Here is a 17,951-nt window from a genome sequence, read left to right on the forward strand (position 1 = left end):
ATAGTAAATTCAATACTATATTTAGTAATTTAACACCCTATGCTTCTGACATGTCCTAGCAGTAATGGCAGTGAAGCTGGGTTTTCAATTCAGTACTAATACAGACTTAGTCCAAAATCTGACAGCGCTTTGTGAAATCAGGCAGTTGCAGCAGGAGAATGTGCCAGAACTGATCCACATGTTAACCTCACCCTGTACAGGTGTGATGTTAGTCTTAAGTTGTCAACTGGAGGTCAGTGCCATTCTGAGACTGATCTATACACACACATGAGAAATCACGGCGTGTTCATTCTCCCGTGAGAGTGACAGGAGCTTGCTGGTCTCTTTTTTGTCATTGAAACCCATTGTGTACTGCTTCCTGTTCAAGTGTAATGGTTTGTAAAGCTGTCCGCTTAGATATGGCGTTATTTACTTGATGTTATCATCAGCAAACTTTATGTGGAAGACGCAGAACAATCTATTGAGTAAATCATTGGCTGTGGCTTATACCTTTCAGCTGAAAAAACTATAAAAGGGCAGCAATACTATTTGGTGTAATGAAGAAAAAATGTAAATAGTGTGTTAGCGGGGTAAAAAAGAAAGGAGAAAGATATAATCTTAAGATAATTTCAAAACGGACTTTTAAAAGGTAGTTTTTGAAAAGTGGAAGGGAAATAATAGATTTTCAGCACAAGAGGTGGAACAACACATTCTTACCCATGTGCTCCAGGAGTGGAGGTGGCCTGCACAAGTTCCGCTTTAGATGCGTGCCACTTCATTCTTCAGGATAGCAGTACTTCAGTAGCAGTCGTGTACTGGTAAATTATACAAATTTGAAAAGGTTGAGGTAATTCTTTAGTCATCTTGCAGTTTGAGGAGGTTTTTTTGGAACATTTTATGAGCTTGTATGCATTTTTAAAAGTTCATTGCCTATGTAGAAGCTATAACATCAGGAGAGAAAATTCTCGTCTGTGGGCCTGTAATTAGACCTCTGATATAAAATGCATTTTCCAAACTAGGTTACTGCATAAAGTGAACAAAACTGTTGAAGATTTAAGCATTTCATTTATGCCAACGAATATACAAATACAGGGATATGCAAGTGCTGAATATTAATATTCGGTTTCACTGCAGCTACATTTTCCAGATATGTGGAAAAGTAACATGTTGAAAAATGAAAGTTTACTTTTGTATTTTCTAATTTATATATTTACAGATAGGGAAAACAGGTGCCTACCTGCAGTTCCTCAGTATTTTGTCCAGAATGCTGATTAGACTGACAGAAGTGGATGTTTATGATGAGGAAGAAATCAACATTAGTAAGTTCTTGATATAAAAATAATTGCTTCTGGAGACTGTAGAAAATTGTTATGTTATATTGAAAACTAGTTGTCTGTATATTCTATGCCATTCACCTTTGCAATTAATTCACATTATTGAAATATTTTAAGAAAATATTAAGAAAAAATGATGCAGAAATAATAGGTATAGCAAAACCATCTATAGCAATAAAAATTACACGAATTCTTATTTTTCAATAATATAGATATAAAAGAAGAATCCGATCAATACTACCATCAGCCTGGAGATATGTGGCCAGATTTGGAGACATTTAAGAAGATGCCTTTTGACTACACTATCCATGACCCGAAATATGAAGATGCAAGTCTGATTTGTTCAAAGCTTCAGACTATAAACAATGAAGGTTAGAATTTGAAAAATCTAGATTAGTACACACGTATGTATTTATTTGTTTTTAACGTGAGAATTCTGTTAAACTTTTAAACAGAGTGAAATCATCAGAATTGCACTTGACTAAGTAATAGTGAAAAAAGATTTGAAGTTTGCCAGATGAAGCACCAAACTATAATCCTTATAAATGTTTTATGGAATATAGGTAGTCTTTCATTAAAAAAGCTCTGATTCCATAACAAGTTTGTGCATTTGAATGTTTTTATGTAGTAGCATTGTCCTGCTCTGTAGCAATGAAGTGACTTACGTGGGTAAAATTATTTATGTACTTAAAAGTGTTTATAGGTTTATTTTTTAGGTTTTGCATTAGGTTTGGAAAGTGTGAGTTGCCTGTGTCCAGATCTAGATTCCTGGAGTACTGAGGTGTGAATTAGTCCTCTGGATTAGCCAGCTGGACATACACAAGCCTATGGGACTAGGTAGGATGTATCCAAGCATGCCGAGGGACCTGGCCAACATCATTGTAAGACCACTGTCTATAAATTTGAAAAGGTAATGACAATCGGTGGAGGTTCCTGATGGTTGGAAAAAGGAAAATGCCGTGCCCTTCCTCTGCAGGACAGAAGGAGGATCAAAGCAATTACAGCCTAGTCAGCCTACCCTCAGTCCTCAAAACGATTATGGAATAAACTCTCCTGTAAGCCATGTCCCGACCCATGAAGGACAGGAAAGTGATTTGGAGCAGCTAGAATGGATCTACCATAGGCAAATTGTGATTGGTAAACATGATTGCATTTTATGATGAGATGACTGGCACTATGGACAAAGGAAGAGCAGTGGTTTTATCTTGACTTCAGCAAGGTTTTTGTCACTGTCTTCTATAATATCCATACAGCCAAAATCGGAGAGAGATGGTTTGGATAGGTGGATTGTAAAGTGGGTGGGAAATTGGCTGGACCACTGAACTCAAAATGTGGTGAGTGGCAGAAATCTGACTGGCAGCTGGGTACGCATGGCAATACTCAGAGACTGATAGTGAGGCAAATGCTCTTTAAGGCTGCCGTTAATAACCTCGTCAAAGGGAAAGAATGCAACGTCAGCAAGTTCATGGATGATACCAAATTGGTACCAACATGCAGGAAGGTAGCACTGCCATTCAGAAAGACCTTGATAGGCTGTAGGAATGGGTTGACGTGAACCTCACATAGTTCAACAAAGATAAATGCAAGATCTTGCACTTGGGACAGAATAACCCTTTGCAGCTGTACAAGTTTGGGGCTGACAGTAGAGACAACAACTTTGAGGAAGGCAACCTGGTGATCCTGGTAGACAACATTTGAACGAGTCACCATGGCTTATTGGACTGACTTATTAAAAAGCTAGCAAGCAGGTCAAGGGAAGTGATTATTCTTCTATGCATGGCACCTGTAAGACCACATCTGGAGTATTCTGACAAGTTTTTGGCTTCCCAGTACAAGAAAGACATTGGCATACAGGAGTGAGTCTAGTGGGTAGGCACCAAGATGGATAGAGGCCTGAAGCACACGACTTAGAAAATTGAAGAGAATTGTGGGTTTTGCTTGGTCTGGAGAAGTCTAGCAGGGCCATCTGATTGCTTTCTTCAGCTTCCTAATGGGAACTTCTAGATGCAAACTATTATAGATACACAGCATAAGGACAAAACATAACAGACAGAGACTGCAACATGGGAAATTACGATTAGATAGCACGAAAAAAATTTCCAGAATAGAAGTGGTCAAACCATGGAACAGATTGCCGAGAGAGGCTGTGGAAACTCCACTCAGTGATTTTCAAAACTTGACGGGAAAAGGAACAACCTTGAACAACCTGATCCGATGCTGAAAATCTAAGTGAAAGGTTATAACAGAAGTCCTTTTCAGCAGAAATTACATCTCATCTTCCTGCGGTCTCCCATAAAGGAGACCCTTTTTATAAATGTGGATATTTGCTAAAGAGCAAAATCACTAAATTTGCCAAGTTCATTTCACATAATCTACCGTGATGTCCATCACAGGACAGTAAATGTCTGACATAACACTCTTTTCTACTATGTATTACTTTTTCAAGCATTCAATCAATAATAACAACAGCAACAATAATAATTTTAATAATCTGGCTTTGCTTACACCTCAGCCTAATGTGAAATCTGTACAGAATTATCATAGTCATGAATTTACATATACTTCTTTGTAGTCCCCTTTGCTGTACATAACGGTTTATAAAACATACTATGCTCAGGATGAATTCTTATTTTGTTTTGCATGTGTTTAATCCTGCCATTGTTCCTAGAGGTAATTACAGTGACAGAAACAGTTTGTCACAAGGGAATACTTTCTGGCCTTGAATATATGTTACATTTAAGTTGTTTCTTTTTTTAATAGACAGATCAACGAGCAGGAGACCGGAGGATATGTATACACACCGTCAAACAACTAGGATGAGATTATCCAAGTATGCAGCATATAACACCTACCATCACTGTGAACAGTGTCATCAGTATATGGGTTTCAATCCCAGGTACCAGGTAAAGGTTTCCAGATATTACTCTGTGGATCAGAAACTGAAGCAGACACAACCCAAACGTGGTTTTGAATACATTCACTGTGTTTGAATTGGTTTACGAGTTGTATGTAAGTATTAAAAACATCTGATTTACAGGTTTTGTTATTTCTTGAGGTTTGCCTGCCTTGACATTTGGGGATGTCAGAGAAGTGATCCTTGCCTCAACTCAACTAGCTTATTCAGTGCTATAATCTGCATTCTACATGTATATTACCAGTTAAAATTACTTTCCCAGTAAACATTTTGCACTGGGACTTGCTTACATTTTCACCTGGGTAACTGCAAATGTGCTACTTCTGGTATGGGAGTGGTCCAGGACAGAGCAGTCTGTATGTGGCGTATAGACTGTCATTGCTCAGGATAACCCTCCACTTGCCTGCCTATTAGAATGTGAGGAAGAATGTAGTAGCAATGCAAATACTGTTTTTTATGTGTCGGTATTTCGGAAAGCCGAGAGTGGCTTGTAAGTATTGGTACCATCTGCAAGACGAAGCTGAAACAATGGTTTCAAAAGAGGGAAAAGTTTAATTTATATTTTTTTGGGTGTATGCTCGAGCTGATGGGGCGTTGCTTAACCTAGTGAATCATGAGTTAAATCTAATGCAATACAGTAAGTGATTGTAGTCTCTATGGTAGTGTTATAATGTGTATTAACTACACTGAGACCATGTAGTTTGAGACTGACCACTGGAATTGTCCTATTTTTTCCCTTCCTCAGCTTTATGAGTCCACTCTGCATGCATTTGCCTTTTCCTATTCTATGCTAGGAGAAGAGATCCAGCTACATTTTATCATCCCGAAGTCAAAGGAGCATCATTTTGTCTTTAGCCAACCGGGAAGACAATTGGAAAGCATGAGGCTACCACTAGTCACAGATAAGGTAGATGGATAATTATATTTACGACCATATGGCGAGAGACACTACCAGTTTTAAAATTTGTTGAATTAGGATTCTTTACACTTCTGGTCCTGCTGTCAAGAGATAATGAAGATGTCCTGATACTAAGCTTGTATTTTCTCCCAGAAACAGAGACAAAAAGCAAAACCGTCAAGCCACCAATCAGCCATTTCTTTTGCTCATTATCAAGCTTGATACTTTGGTATAAACACTCTTATCTGGGGCAAAAGGTCTTTGGTTATGGATTTAAGATGTTAAAGTGAGAATGGTTTCAGCAATGAGCCTCAGAGACATGGTTTTGTTTATTATACAGTTACTTAGAGGAAGCGATTTTTTACTGTAGAAAAAAGCAGTGGATTATCCTGTTTTATTCTGCATAAATGCTCAGTTGCTTTCATGTAAAAATAAGGCCTTCAAAGAATCTTTGTCATGGCTTCAAGGCTGTCCAAAGAATCACACATCACGCTTGCAGAAAACACTTTGTTAGGTCATCCGTCTGACAGGCCCTGTAAACGCCGATGCTGGCTGTTACAGCGGCTCCTAAAATCCATGTCTGGGATGAAGCTGGGCCTTGCTCCAGCCACACTGCTTGGAGTATTGAAGCAATATGTGGAACAGTAGTAAGCAGTAGCACTTCTATCCTGGAGAAAATAAGCTGCTTCCAATAAATAATAATCAATTAATACCACCCTCCAGTTTGGGCTTGTAACCCAGGCAGCAACACAGCAGCAACTGGGCAACGTGAGAGTGAAACCTCCTGCTCTTCCTCACCCAGTAAATTTGTGCTTGGCTACGCATTCAGAACTGTGCACTGCATCCTTGTGGATTCTTTTCCTGCTTCTGCCACTGACCTGCTTTGAGGCTTTGCCAAAACCGTTTATCCTTCCTTTGCTTCTTTTTCTGTTCACTTGCTCCAAAATGGTGCCTGCAATCTTGCTGCAAGCTTGAAAAGTGCTGTGGGGTATAAACCTAGATTATTAAACCATTATAAAATATTTTTATCGATCCACTTTAAATTCCCTTTTGTGAACTCTACTGGCATCAAACCCACCATTTTGTGCTTTGGCAGTTTTAAATCTGGAGTACTTATTTGTGAGGGCTTTGGAGAGTCTCTGTAAAAAGGCACACTTTCATTCACGGTCCTTAATGACCTTAGTAGGAACCAGGCTAAAATCAGTTGCCCAGACTGGAACAGTCCTGGATGTCCGTAGAAACAGGGCTTTCAGAAACTGTACTATCAAACTTGGAAGCACCTACTCAGTTTCAGTGCATTAAGATTGAGTGATAGCCAGTCAGAAAAGGTTGTACTGCGGTTTTGGAGTAAGGTATTTCTTACCATCTTATGTCATATAGACCTAAATCCTTTTCCAGATCTAGCCTCAAGGTCCCAGTGCACTTGGCAGGTCAAGGTTAACAGTCCTATCCAGTTCACCACGTTCTTACTAGCTGAATAAGCTGAGTGATAGAGTTTTCTTTTTCCCAGCTTTTACAAAAGTTGCTTATTTTCCTACTGAGCTGATTTAAAATGTAGCAGTTTGTCCAGTGTCAGTGAGTCTGATTTATTCTCCTGAAGCATTTGGTTCTGTTGTTTAAAAATCCTACACCTTTATACAATAACTCACACTTCTTTTTATGTACAGAGTGAAGATTACATAAAAAGCCCCACTTTTACTCCCACCACTGGTCGTCATGAACATGGACTTTTCAATTTATATCATGCGATGGATGGAGCCAGTCATTTGCATGTTTTAGTTGTCAAGGAATATGAAATGGCCATATATAAGAAGTATTGGCCCAACCACATCATGCTTGTTCTTCCAAGCATTTTCAACAGTGCAGGAGTAGGTAAGTATAACGAAAGAGTTCTAACAAATGCGGAGACACAACCTGGTCTCTTCAGTTGTTGTTGCTCTGTATGTATGTGAAACGTAAACATACACCTTGTAGCTAGCATATCGGATCTGGTGATCTGGATTCTCTTGAAAGACGATGTGTCACAGTTGAAGATGAAATTCACTTAATTCAGTCACCTAAAACAAAGTTAGATGAATTGCACCCTAGAAATACTTACTTTCTACTGATTTTAAAGGGAGCAGAGGGTGGTAACGCAGATGGAGTTAACTACTGTTTCCTTGTAGAAATAAGTTATGTACTATTTGTGTAATCAGGGGAAATTGTTCCCATGTTATACAGCTGGTCAATCAACGTCTCTAGATGTTTGCACTAAGAGATGCTAGTGGAGCCAAATATCTGCCAGGTTAAAAGAATCAGTCGCTAAACCCTTGGGACACTAACAAATCTCTACCACAGAAGTCAGGCTTAATTTTATGTGCTTCCCAGTGGGGTTCTGTAAGTCACTCGCTTGGAAAGCGACAAAGTAAGCTGGCTCTGGGGAGTGTTAGGGTGTTAAAATCTTCAGTGGTTCATACCCTCGGCTGCAGAAATATTGACTTCAAAAGGCTTTCAAGTTAAAAGCAAACAATTTCTGCCCCTACTTTTCATTTAATGGTTTATGTCCTTGGTTTCAGGTGCTGCACACTTCCTGATAAAAGAGTTGTCTTATCATAACTTGGAGCTTGAACGAAATCGGCAGGAGGAGCTGGGGATAAAACCCCAGGATATTTGGCCTTTCATTGTCATTTCAGATGACTCCTGTGTAATGTGGAATGCAGTAGAAGTTGATTGTTCAGGAGACAGGAAAAGGTAGAGTAATATATGCTTTTTCAGCTGATCTCTTTTAACTTTTCACTGCATATCAGTTTTGAAATTACGTTTGATACGCTACAACTTTTACCCTGTACAAGCAGAGAATATTTGCCTGATGAGAGAAGTATTTTCCCTAGATATCTGCCTTTGCGTAGCACATAATTTAGTGCCTGTTTTTCATTCCTGTCCCCTGAGGCTTGAAGTGCCCCGCAGCCTTTGCTGTATAGCTTGACTCCAGTTCAACCTGGAGTTACTTGGACTGCAGATTTCAGACTCTGTAAACAATACACTGGGCAAGCATGGGCATTCGCATGTACAATTTTAACAGGATTTTTCTAAGGAAGCTAAAAGACTTTTCTGTGCCACTGATTTCCACTGGCTCTTTTGTCAGTCCCAGTCTATATGGCTCCTTTATTAGCTCCCCAAATCCCCAAACAAGTATTTTTGTTTTCATGACTTTAGAACATTGTTTATACTAGATATTTTTATCTATTCCCAGACCGGGGATATGCAGGATTTACAGCAAACCTTCAAAGAGAACTAAATGCAGTAAAAACTGAGATTTATGGACAGTAGGGGTGGGCTAGGAGGATCTTATAATTTGCACTTAAGTTATGGCACAAAGTCAGCAACTCTCCCATAGTTATTTGGGACATTATCCAGGTAACTTTAAAAGTGTACATATCTGAGTGGATATTTTGAAATATCTGGACTAAGTTTCAGATCTGTCATACCAGTCCCCACCACATAAGCACTAGTTAATTTTAAGTTTTTATTAGAGTGAGAGTCAAAAAGTTGCCGTAAAGTAAGACATTGAAGTTATCTACCTGACACTTAAAACTGCTTTTGACTGTTAAGAATTGCTCTTCAGCTGAATGAGATTCTGAATATTCTCTATGTACTTTAAAACGAACACATTTTTGTAATTATTGTAGTGACTATACATGGACTGAAAGAAATGTTTCCTTGAAGCAAATTCTGCAACATATTGAAGCAACTCCCAATGTCACTCACTATGCCTTAATTGGAATGAGGAAATGGTCCAGCAAAACGAACAGTGCTGAGATCAAGGAACCATTCTCCTGCTGCCATGTGCATGATTTCATTATGCTGAATGTCGATCTGACACAGAATGTACAGTACAATCAGAACAGGTAAGTGAATCAGTAGCATCTTTCAATAGAGATAATGAACCAAATAAAAGAATTTTTAGAGGAGTTCTTGTTGGCTTTTTGGGGAAGTTGTTAATGGGGATGCAGAGAGATTTTGTTTTCTGATTTATGGTTCAACTCCTTTCCAAATTTCTAGCAGTTGGAAAAAGACATTAATCTCCATAGTTCCAAATAAACCAGTCCCATTTGAATTACAGGGCAGACACAGTCAGCAGTGCGCCCTGCAGTGCTGGTCCCCCAGTTGTCTAGTCCAAGTGGCCTTTTGGTGAACACTGTACTTCCCTCCTACCCACTTACCTGGACTGGCTTACAAAGGAAACAAGGATGTATGGATGAATGGTGCATAACCACGTCTTCTTGTGACATGGAACCGAGATATAACTCGGCTTTTTTTACCCTGAGGAGCACAACACTGGAGCACACTGCATGTGTGCTCATCAGGACAATCAGAAGAAAGGAGTAAATGAACCTCATCAACACTGGTGTTGGTTTCTCACATTCATTTGTCTCAGAATTACCATTTTTTCATTTACCGTGCCACGTAGGATATATCAAATTATAATATTGCCATACACAGTATCGCCACAGTTACCAGAACTGTATTGACTAGGTACTTCACCTCACAGAATTTCACTGATCTGTGGGAAATAAATTGTGGTTCTGGCCCCATTTCTGAGGGGCAAGCATTTATTGAAACAGAATGAAGTAGATATTGCTAGAGGTGGGATTCATTGTCTAAAACCAGTCTTCAGGCACCTCCGGATATGCAAGATGTCCATATGGGGCTGACAGGTATGACATGAAATCTAAATGTGTTTTTCTGTATAGGTGGGATATGGGATACCCCAAGTCATCTAAAATGGCTCTAGACGCCTAGGTTTGATAACTGAATGTCACTGTACTTCTCAGAAGAACTCTTCTATCTCAGGACGATGTCTTTTGAAGTTCAAGTTTGCTTATAATGACAGGGAACCACTTCTGCTTTCATTATTCTGTGGATAAAGAGATGACCTACATTTCTATTGCCACCAGCCTGACACATTAAAAGAGCATTTTATACTTGCTCCCATGCCTCTCTTAGTACAGGAGTGTACTTCTTAGTACAGAAGACAGCTCCCAGGCCGTCTAGCTGTTTCACCTTATGAAGCGTTGCAAAGGGCTAATGAAGAGAGCGACAATAAAGCAAAATGCTATGAGTACAGGCAGCAAAGTTAAAATGTCAGGGATGCCAGACCGCACCACCCATTTCCTGCCCATGTCTTTGAACCGTGCGTGGCTCACCGTTATCCTCTGCGTGGGTGCTGTTAAGCCTGAAGTATTATATGACATTCCAAGCCTGGGCTGGCAAGGAAAAAAGTACATTGTAAACCAGAGAGACACTGGCATTCAGGGATACCAAATATCCACGTCAATATTACTAAAATGAAGGGCAAGATTTTAAAAACAGATAATTAAACGCCACATTTCTCACTGATGTTCACTGTTGCAGTAATTGCTCCAGATCTCTTAAATCCAAGCCCTGGATTTTAATCCAACCGTTCTGCACATCATCCTCTTTGCTGTGTAATCTACATTCAAAATGGAGAACTGAGTCTGAATTTTCCAAAGGCCAGAGAACTTGAATTTAGTCAGCTTTAGGAGTTTACCTTTTATTCTGTTCCGTCTTATTTTTAAAATGGAGCAGATTTATCTCAGGGGTGTTTGGCCTCATTCTGCTTAATTTATTCCTATGTCTCAGCAGTTCTGGTGTATTAAGAAAAAACTCCTTGTCTTCAGATAGTCATTGTCTTTAATGTAAAATGACATTATTTCTGTAGAGGAATATTGAAAAAACATACTGGATATTTGTATTCTGGGAAAAATGAGTAGTGAGAGTTCTCTGTGCATTTGACAAATGAAACGTAGGGTCTCATCCATTTCCTTGGAAGTCAAAGGAATTACTTTCCTTGACCTTATGTGGGGTAGTAACATATGTAGCTATTTTCTATGACTGCATTATTGTAGTAAAAGGCAAAGAAAATATTTTAACTCCTGGGTCTTTTCCCTGGAAAGTTACAACATTTCACCTTCTGCTTTCCCCTGTGTTTCTGGTCCTTTTGCTCCCGAAGTGGTTCCCTTCCTCATTCTGGTCTTCTTGAACTCACTGGTTTGTTATTACAAAGCCTCTTTCTGTGACCGGTAGGCGCTGCCCGGGGGTCAGTATGTTTGACACCTGTCCTTTCTACAGCGCTGATCAAAGACCCCGAGTGCTTGTATTTGTTAAGTGTGTGATGAGAAACATTCCTCTGAACTGCTATGATTTTATTCTTTCCAGATTTATGTGTGATGATATTGACTTCAACTTGCGCGTCCACAGCGCTGGCCTTCTCATCTGTCGGTTCAACCGCTTCAGTGTCATGAAAAAGCAGATTGCAGTAGGAGGGCAGCGATCCTTCCACATTAAGTCTAAGGTGGGAACTGAGACCTCTGTTTCATCGTTGTTAAAATTCTGATTTCCTTTTTGTATGGTGCAACCAGCAGAGCTGAGGTATTTTGTTGCAACACCAGTTGCCGCTAATGGGTATGTCTGCCATGTTTTGGGTTTTTTTTATATTTCTCTCTGAAATCCACAATATTCTTGGCATAAATGCACCTTTCCATAATAATTTTCCTTTAAAACTTTTAAAAACACCTAATGTGTCTCTTTACAATCCAGGTAACCATTCACTATGAGTTTTTTATCTACAGCTATTGAATTGCTCATCTTCATAAAACCTTTAGGTTTAAACAAGAAACCCCGAAGGGTCTATAAATACAAATATAATTCTGTGAAACTCGGAGACTTTTTTTGTAGCAGATACTTTTGGCTGAATGGCTTTGTTTCTTATATAAATCCTAGAGTTATAGCATAGAGATATATTTTATACAAACCAAAATTCAGATAAGTACAACTTGATTGATCAGGATTGATCTGTACCAGAAATATTTTTCCTCATAGGTATCGGACACTCCAGTTTCAATCTCACCTGCTCAGTACATTTGTGCTCCTGACAGCAAGCATACCTTCTTGGCAGCACCCGCTCAGTTGCTCCTTGAAAAATACCTCCAGTATCACAGCCATCGCTTCTTCCCTCTCTCGCTGAAGAATTACAGCCATCCAGTGCTGTCTGTGGACTGTTACCTTAACTTAGGACCACAGGTATTGAACAAAATGATCTGCAAGCAGCTCTAGAAGTGTATAGGCTATGTTTTGGATGAGTTCCTTGATGCAGTCCTTAATAATAGTTACACAGCCTTTGAAGAATAAGGTATTAGATCCCTAGAATGTTAAAATCAAATTTTTAGTCCCACAGAGGTATTAGAGGCTTCAAAAACAGTACATGGAGAACAATAGTAAAGTTGTCCTAAATACTAATGCAGTCTGTGCATTATATTAGATTCTGAATTAACACAGAGCACATTTTTCTTTAAGAACTGTTCTCTCAGACTGCTATGATTTGTCCCTTCCTACATCAAATTTCTTCCACAAGAGTGCTTTACAAATGCTAGTTAGGCCTTAAAAAGCACTTCAAAATATTGTTTTGCTTCACTTTTGACTGATAACCTGAGGCAGAGAAGCAAATCCCAAGAGAACAGCCAGAATGGGAGGAGCTGGCACTAGATCTCAGGAGCTGTTGGCTCTCCCTGATGAGTTTGGATCTAAAGGCAAGGTCATACTTAAACTCAAATGGGGGTCGCATAGAAGTGTGGTACTAAGGTGGTGGTGTTCAGGAGAGAGAAACTGTTTTTGCCTTTTTGCCTGACTTGAATACTAAATGAAATTCAGTCTTGCTGGATTTACTGAACTTCTTCACCAAAACAGCTGTGTAATGACCTTCCCATATATGCTGCTCCCAGAACATTTTGAGCTATATCTTTTAATTTCCTTCCTGGCTGAGCTTTTACAGGTCTATGTTCCCACCATGTTTGGAAAAACAATCTCTGTGGAGGGGCACTGTACTGTTACTGTCTTCATCCATTGCATCCTTTCAGCTCTAGCCCATTCAGCACATGAAATGAGTTCAGTTCAGGTCTGGAATTGTTACCAGAGCTGGAATATGATACAGTAAGACAGAAGGAATATGCATCAATAAAGGCATCCTGGGCCAGAGTCGCAGTTGCTGTGGGTCGTCCTTCTTCCACTAAATGATGCTGATTTATGCCAGATGAGGGTCTGCCCCAGCTAAGTAGTACAATAGCACTTTAGAAACAAAGCCTTGTGTGGAAGATTCCTTAATTTTAATTTATAAATCCTGGAAGAGTGCTGTAAATATTCCCGGTTCCTAGCAGATTTGGGGAGTAGCCATAAAACCAAACTATACAGGAAGAAACCTCACGTATTTATGTATATGCACAACTCTACTGATTGTAATCCTATCATAATGTAAATGAAATTAGGCATTTCTAAAGGGTTCTTTTCATGTCTGACTGCACAGTTACTATATATACTTAAGTGTAGATAAACTGTGCTGGGCAGGTCACAATGTTATGGTTGTGGGGAGCTATTGTTACTGCAGCTTTCAAACCCTATCATATCTAAATCTCATGATAATAATAGTAATTAATAGTAATGACTAATACATAGTTAGGAATAGTACTTTTATGTAGATTTTTAATAAGTAGAGGGGTGTTTAGGAAGCAACTATAAAGATCACGATATTTGGAGTTGGACAGCAAGTCTGAATTTTAATCAGGTGCAAATATTGAAAGCTTGATATCAAGCCTTAGCTTTATATAGAAGCATGAAAAATGTTAATATTCTTTTTCCCCTCTCCCAATCAGATTGCAGTTTGCTACGTGAGTTCTCGGCCTCACTCTCTGAATATCAGTTCCTCTGGTTTGACCTTCAGTGGTCTCCTGCTATACCTCTGTGACTCCTTTGTTGTAGCTAGCTTTTTGAAGAAGTTTCATTTTCTTAAAGGTGAGCTGCAATTATTCTATTACAGACCTGTTTTATGTGACCTGGTCTCTGAGAACCTGGGGAAAAATATATTTTATATGAAAATATACATGCATATATATATATGTATATGCATGAATTCATATTTGTCTTTACATGTCCCACCCATCTTTGATGCTTGATGATGATGGCTCTGTACTGTAGTAAACTGGTACATAACAGTGCTATAAGTTCTGCAGATTTCTAAGTGGGGAGGAATGTGGCTCTATATCATTGTACCTAGTGTATATGCTAAGTTCTTACTTTAGGTTTGAAAACTGAGTTTGTAAGGTTTATGTATGACATATTTACCTATTGTATTCTTGCAGGTTTTCTAATTTTCAATAGAAAATGTGTGATGAACAAGCCTCCATCAAAATCCATTTACTATCCTTGAAAATAGAAGCTGTCTCATTTAAAATTTATTCCTAATAACCAGTTTCTCCATGTAGTACTTACAATAGTGGATAGCAGTGGAGACAAATAGCTTCCATTTGTATTGCAGGCAGTCACACTACAAACTTCTTTTGGATTGGCCTGCTACTATGTTAGGCATTTAGCACTCTGGGGATTTGTTTCACTCACAGCTCTATCACTGAAGGAAGAACACCGTGGCAAATGCCTTCTTGAAACAGGCAGAGTTGTTATGAACTGCTGTGTTTTTTCTTGCAGTTAATACAGTTTCACGTAGGTATGTGTAGCAAAGCTCAAATTGGGTTATACAGTGGTTTTACCAGCACGTGCCACTGAAGCCACATGAGTGCCAGTGCCTGTGCTCATTCTGGAGCAGTGTCCACATTTTAATCAGCCTCTAGTTTCTCGAACAAGGCTATCAGAGTAACTGCAAATGAAAGCAGTGCTTTTGTTCTGCATTTTTTGAGTGATCAGAGGCTATCAATCAGTTTCATTTTGCATAAACCAGACAATTTTTATAGAATGTAGCACAAAGTGTATTTGTTTTGGGTTTTCTCCATCTCCTCTGGCAGTCTACTTGACCTTCTTACCAGCCACATGAGCATTAAACACCACATGACTGTCTGTCTTGTTTCTTTTTATTATATTCTCAAGTTTATTTTGTCTTGGGCATTTCCACTTACCTCACCATCTCTCGTTCAGATTATTGAATGCTGGCGAGGTAATTATTTCCTCTTAATTGAGCACTTTTCTCAGAAGCCAGGAAATCATGCATGCAAGTTAAAATGGTATCAGCATGCCAGTTAAGACAGTTGATACTGTTTACTAAAATATGATATTTCTTACTTTGTCATTCCGGATTTGCCGGTGTCCATAGCCACGCAGACCAGATTCTTCTTTGCCAGCACATTAGTTTACCAAGCTGAAAAGCGCTAAAGTTTGTGCTTAGTTCTAAGGACGTGTTTCAACCACTTCTAATCAGCAAAGCACAAAGAGCTTAGTCAGCCATCGTGGTGACTGACTTGTGGTGTAAGTGTTTTGCTGAGTGGGGATTTCACTCAACAAGGTAATGAGGAGTAGGCCTGCAACAGTAAAGGATGTAGGGCTCTATCTTGTTTTCTGCCAGGACCCATCACCCCCTCCTTAGACCTGACAGTTTTACCCTTCCTTACCCTAAAGAGTAGGGAATGTGTTGTACTCCTGTTTACTAGATGAATATTAGCTACCTCAAGTTACACAAGAAGATCCTAATAAATAGGGAGCTGAACACAATTTTCCTCAGTCCTACATGAGCGTCTTAATTTTCTCCCAAGCCCATTCGTAACTCCTGTTGCGAAAGTGGTGGAGTTCTAGATGCTAAGGGGTGGTGGGAGCTGAGTGATCTGAGAACTAAGGGGATACTCACGTGGGTTTCTTTTCAACTGTTTGCTTAGGTGCCACCTTGTGCGTGATTTGTCAAGATCGCAATTCTCTTCGCCAGACTGTTGTCCGGCTAGAACTGGAAGATGAATGGCAGTTCCGACTGCGGGATGAATTCCAGACTGCCAATGCAAAAGAAGACAGACCACTTTTCTTCCTGACTGGACGACATATTTAATTGAAAGGAGACTCATTTCCTAAATGAAACAAAAGACTAATTGCCACCATCTCATGAAATTATTTTTGAGAGGCTCTGCTTTCTGAACAGAAGCAGGACTGTTTTCCATTGTTCATTAGAATGATATCTAATCAGCAAATTTACACTCATATTTCCAAACACTGAAATGACTTTTCAAATTTGATTGTCTGACAGAAGTTATTCCTAACTCCTGGGAGAAATGCAGAAGTTTACTACTCCGCATGGCGGAAATCACTTTGGAGGAGGTCTATGAGTGCACTTCTTCTCTGACACAAAAGACCACATGCAAGTTCATAAGCAAGAGCTTTAGAAAACTTTTTGTACATTCCAGAAATAGGAAATGTAAATTTAGGAGCAGATTTTGTTTTACAAGTGTTATTTATCTAACAGTTGGCACAAGGCAAGAGGAATTGTTACAGTTTTGTAGTATACTGCTACTGATTGATTCAGGTAGGCTTTTTATATGACGATTTGTAAAGTATATTTCTTTAATAGTGGGAACTCAGTTGGAGCCTTAATTTTTGGAACAGGTGCCACACTGGATAGTTTTACCATACAGGACTCTTGGGATAGAAGCATAATTTTACCTCTGGTTTTATTAGCATAAGGAAGAGAGTCAAGAAAGTAGATTTTAAAATGAGATCTGAACATTTAAACCTGAAATTGAAATGACCTTGAGTAACTGAAGAGACCAAATTGTGACACTGACCTGAAAGTGACTTATTACATCTAGAACAGTGGCATTTTCTGGTTTCTGATTAAATTGTTGCACTGGCTGCAGACTTCAAGCGGAGCTCAGTGCACTCAAGACAGCAGATGAGAGTTCTTCTCATCTTCAGCAGTTCTGAAACACTCTCGATACACTTTCTGGGGATATTTTCTTGCCAAGGTGCTTCAAAAGAGTGAGAAAATGGAGACTACATCTGAGAAATTCAGGTGGAAACCTAAAAACTTGTTCTAGAATGGCACCAGGCGTCACAGTATTTTGTACACTCTAAATGTGAAATCGGTGATCATGGTCTTTGTCTAGGTTTTATTCTCTGAGTTGCAAACTTCATGTTTGTTTATAGAATCAGTGTTAATTTCACTTAAGTCCAGGTGCAGGAAGGATGAGTATAGACATTGTGAGAAGATACCTTATCTTTGGGCAGTCCTTTCTTGCTGGATACAGCAATGGGAGGATCATTGATTTTACACTGATGAAATGCCATTGGGTGGCTGAGACCATAACAGTACTGACCTTGAACTGGACACATCAGTATGACTGTGCCAAAGAGCTAATTTAGGTTCATTTACAGGGGAAAGGTAAGTTCAGCAAGTTTGAGAGACTTAGATTGCTATTTACAAGATAACTGCTAGAAATCAGTGTGTTTCTCTATTTCATTGTCCTTGTTTCAGAGTGAGAATTCACTGTGTTTAAGTTTTGTGAAGGAAGGCGGGCATTGTCCTATGTAAATATTATTACCTGTTCAGTTTTCACCAGTTGGTTAGTTAATTTAAACTTTTTAAAACAAGTGTGACATTCATGTCTAATTCATCCTTTACAAATAAAGTTCAAGCTGCATGGACATCTGTCTTGGTGATGTGTAGCACCATCAAGTACAGTTTTGTGGGGAAAAAAGAAAAGGGTTGGGTGAAAGCAGTTAATATAATTAAGGAATGCCCTGAACTGATCAAGAGAAAATACAATACTGCTTGATGGCCTAAAGCATAATGCAGCCTCAAAGGTGTAAGACTATTTACAAGAACTCAGAACTAAAGACAGTGGGCTGAAATCTCCTTCCCTGTAACCAAATACCTAAACAACTTATACCAAGTGTCTGTAAACTTTCCCTGTGTTTTAGACCTATGATTTGCTTCGCAAGTCTTCAGACATCCATTTTCTCCAAGAAACTGAAAAAAGGCCTAAAGTATATAATAACATATAAATAA

General features: G+C 39.1%; 1 protein-coding gene across 1 annotated transcript in view; it reads left to right on the forward strand.

Annotated features, from left to right (window-relative positions):
• Nucleotides 1-17,527, forward strand: part of GREB1 (growth regulating estrogen receptor binding 1) — a 94,721-nt gene extending 77,194 nt beyond the window's left edge. Inside the window, exons 23-33 of the mRNA XM_063330489.1 lie at nucleotides 1,196-1,298; nucleotides 1,526-1,684; nucleotides 4,074-4,216; nucleotides 4,973-5,134; nucleotides 6,793-6,997; nucleotides 7,681-7,855; nucleotides 8,794-9,012; nucleotides 11,345-11,480; nucleotides 12,008-12,208; nucleotides 13,831-13,969; nucleotides 15,835-17,527. Of these exons, the coding sequence (XP_063186559.1) occupies nucleotides 1,196-1,298; nucleotides 1,526-1,684; nucleotides 4,074-4,216; nucleotides 4,973-5,134; nucleotides 6,793-6,997; nucleotides 7,681-7,855; nucleotides 8,794-9,012; nucleotides 11,345-11,480; nucleotides 12,008-12,208; nucleotides 13,831-13,969; nucleotides 15,835-15,998 (1,806 nt within the window). The 3' untranslated portion in view covers nucleotides 15,999-17,527. The remainder of the gene's footprint in view (nucleotides 1-1,195; nucleotides 1,299-1,525; nucleotides 1,685-4,073; nucleotides 4,217-4,972; nucleotides 5,135-6,792; nucleotides 6,998-7,680; nucleotides 7,856-8,793; nucleotides 9,013-11,344; nucleotides 11,481-12,007; nucleotides 12,209-13,830; nucleotides 13,970-15,834) is intronic.
• The last annotated feature ends 424 nt before the right edge of the window (nucleotides 17,528-17,951 follow it).

The sequence above is a fragment of the Chroicocephalus ridibundus genome, chromosome 3, assembly GCF_963924245.1.
Source record: "Chroicocephalus ridibundus chromosome 3, bChrRid1.1, whole genome shotgun sequence".
Lineage (NCBI taxonomy): Eukaryota > Metazoa > Chordata > Aves > Charadriiformes > Laridae > Chroicocephalus > Chroicocephalus ridibundus.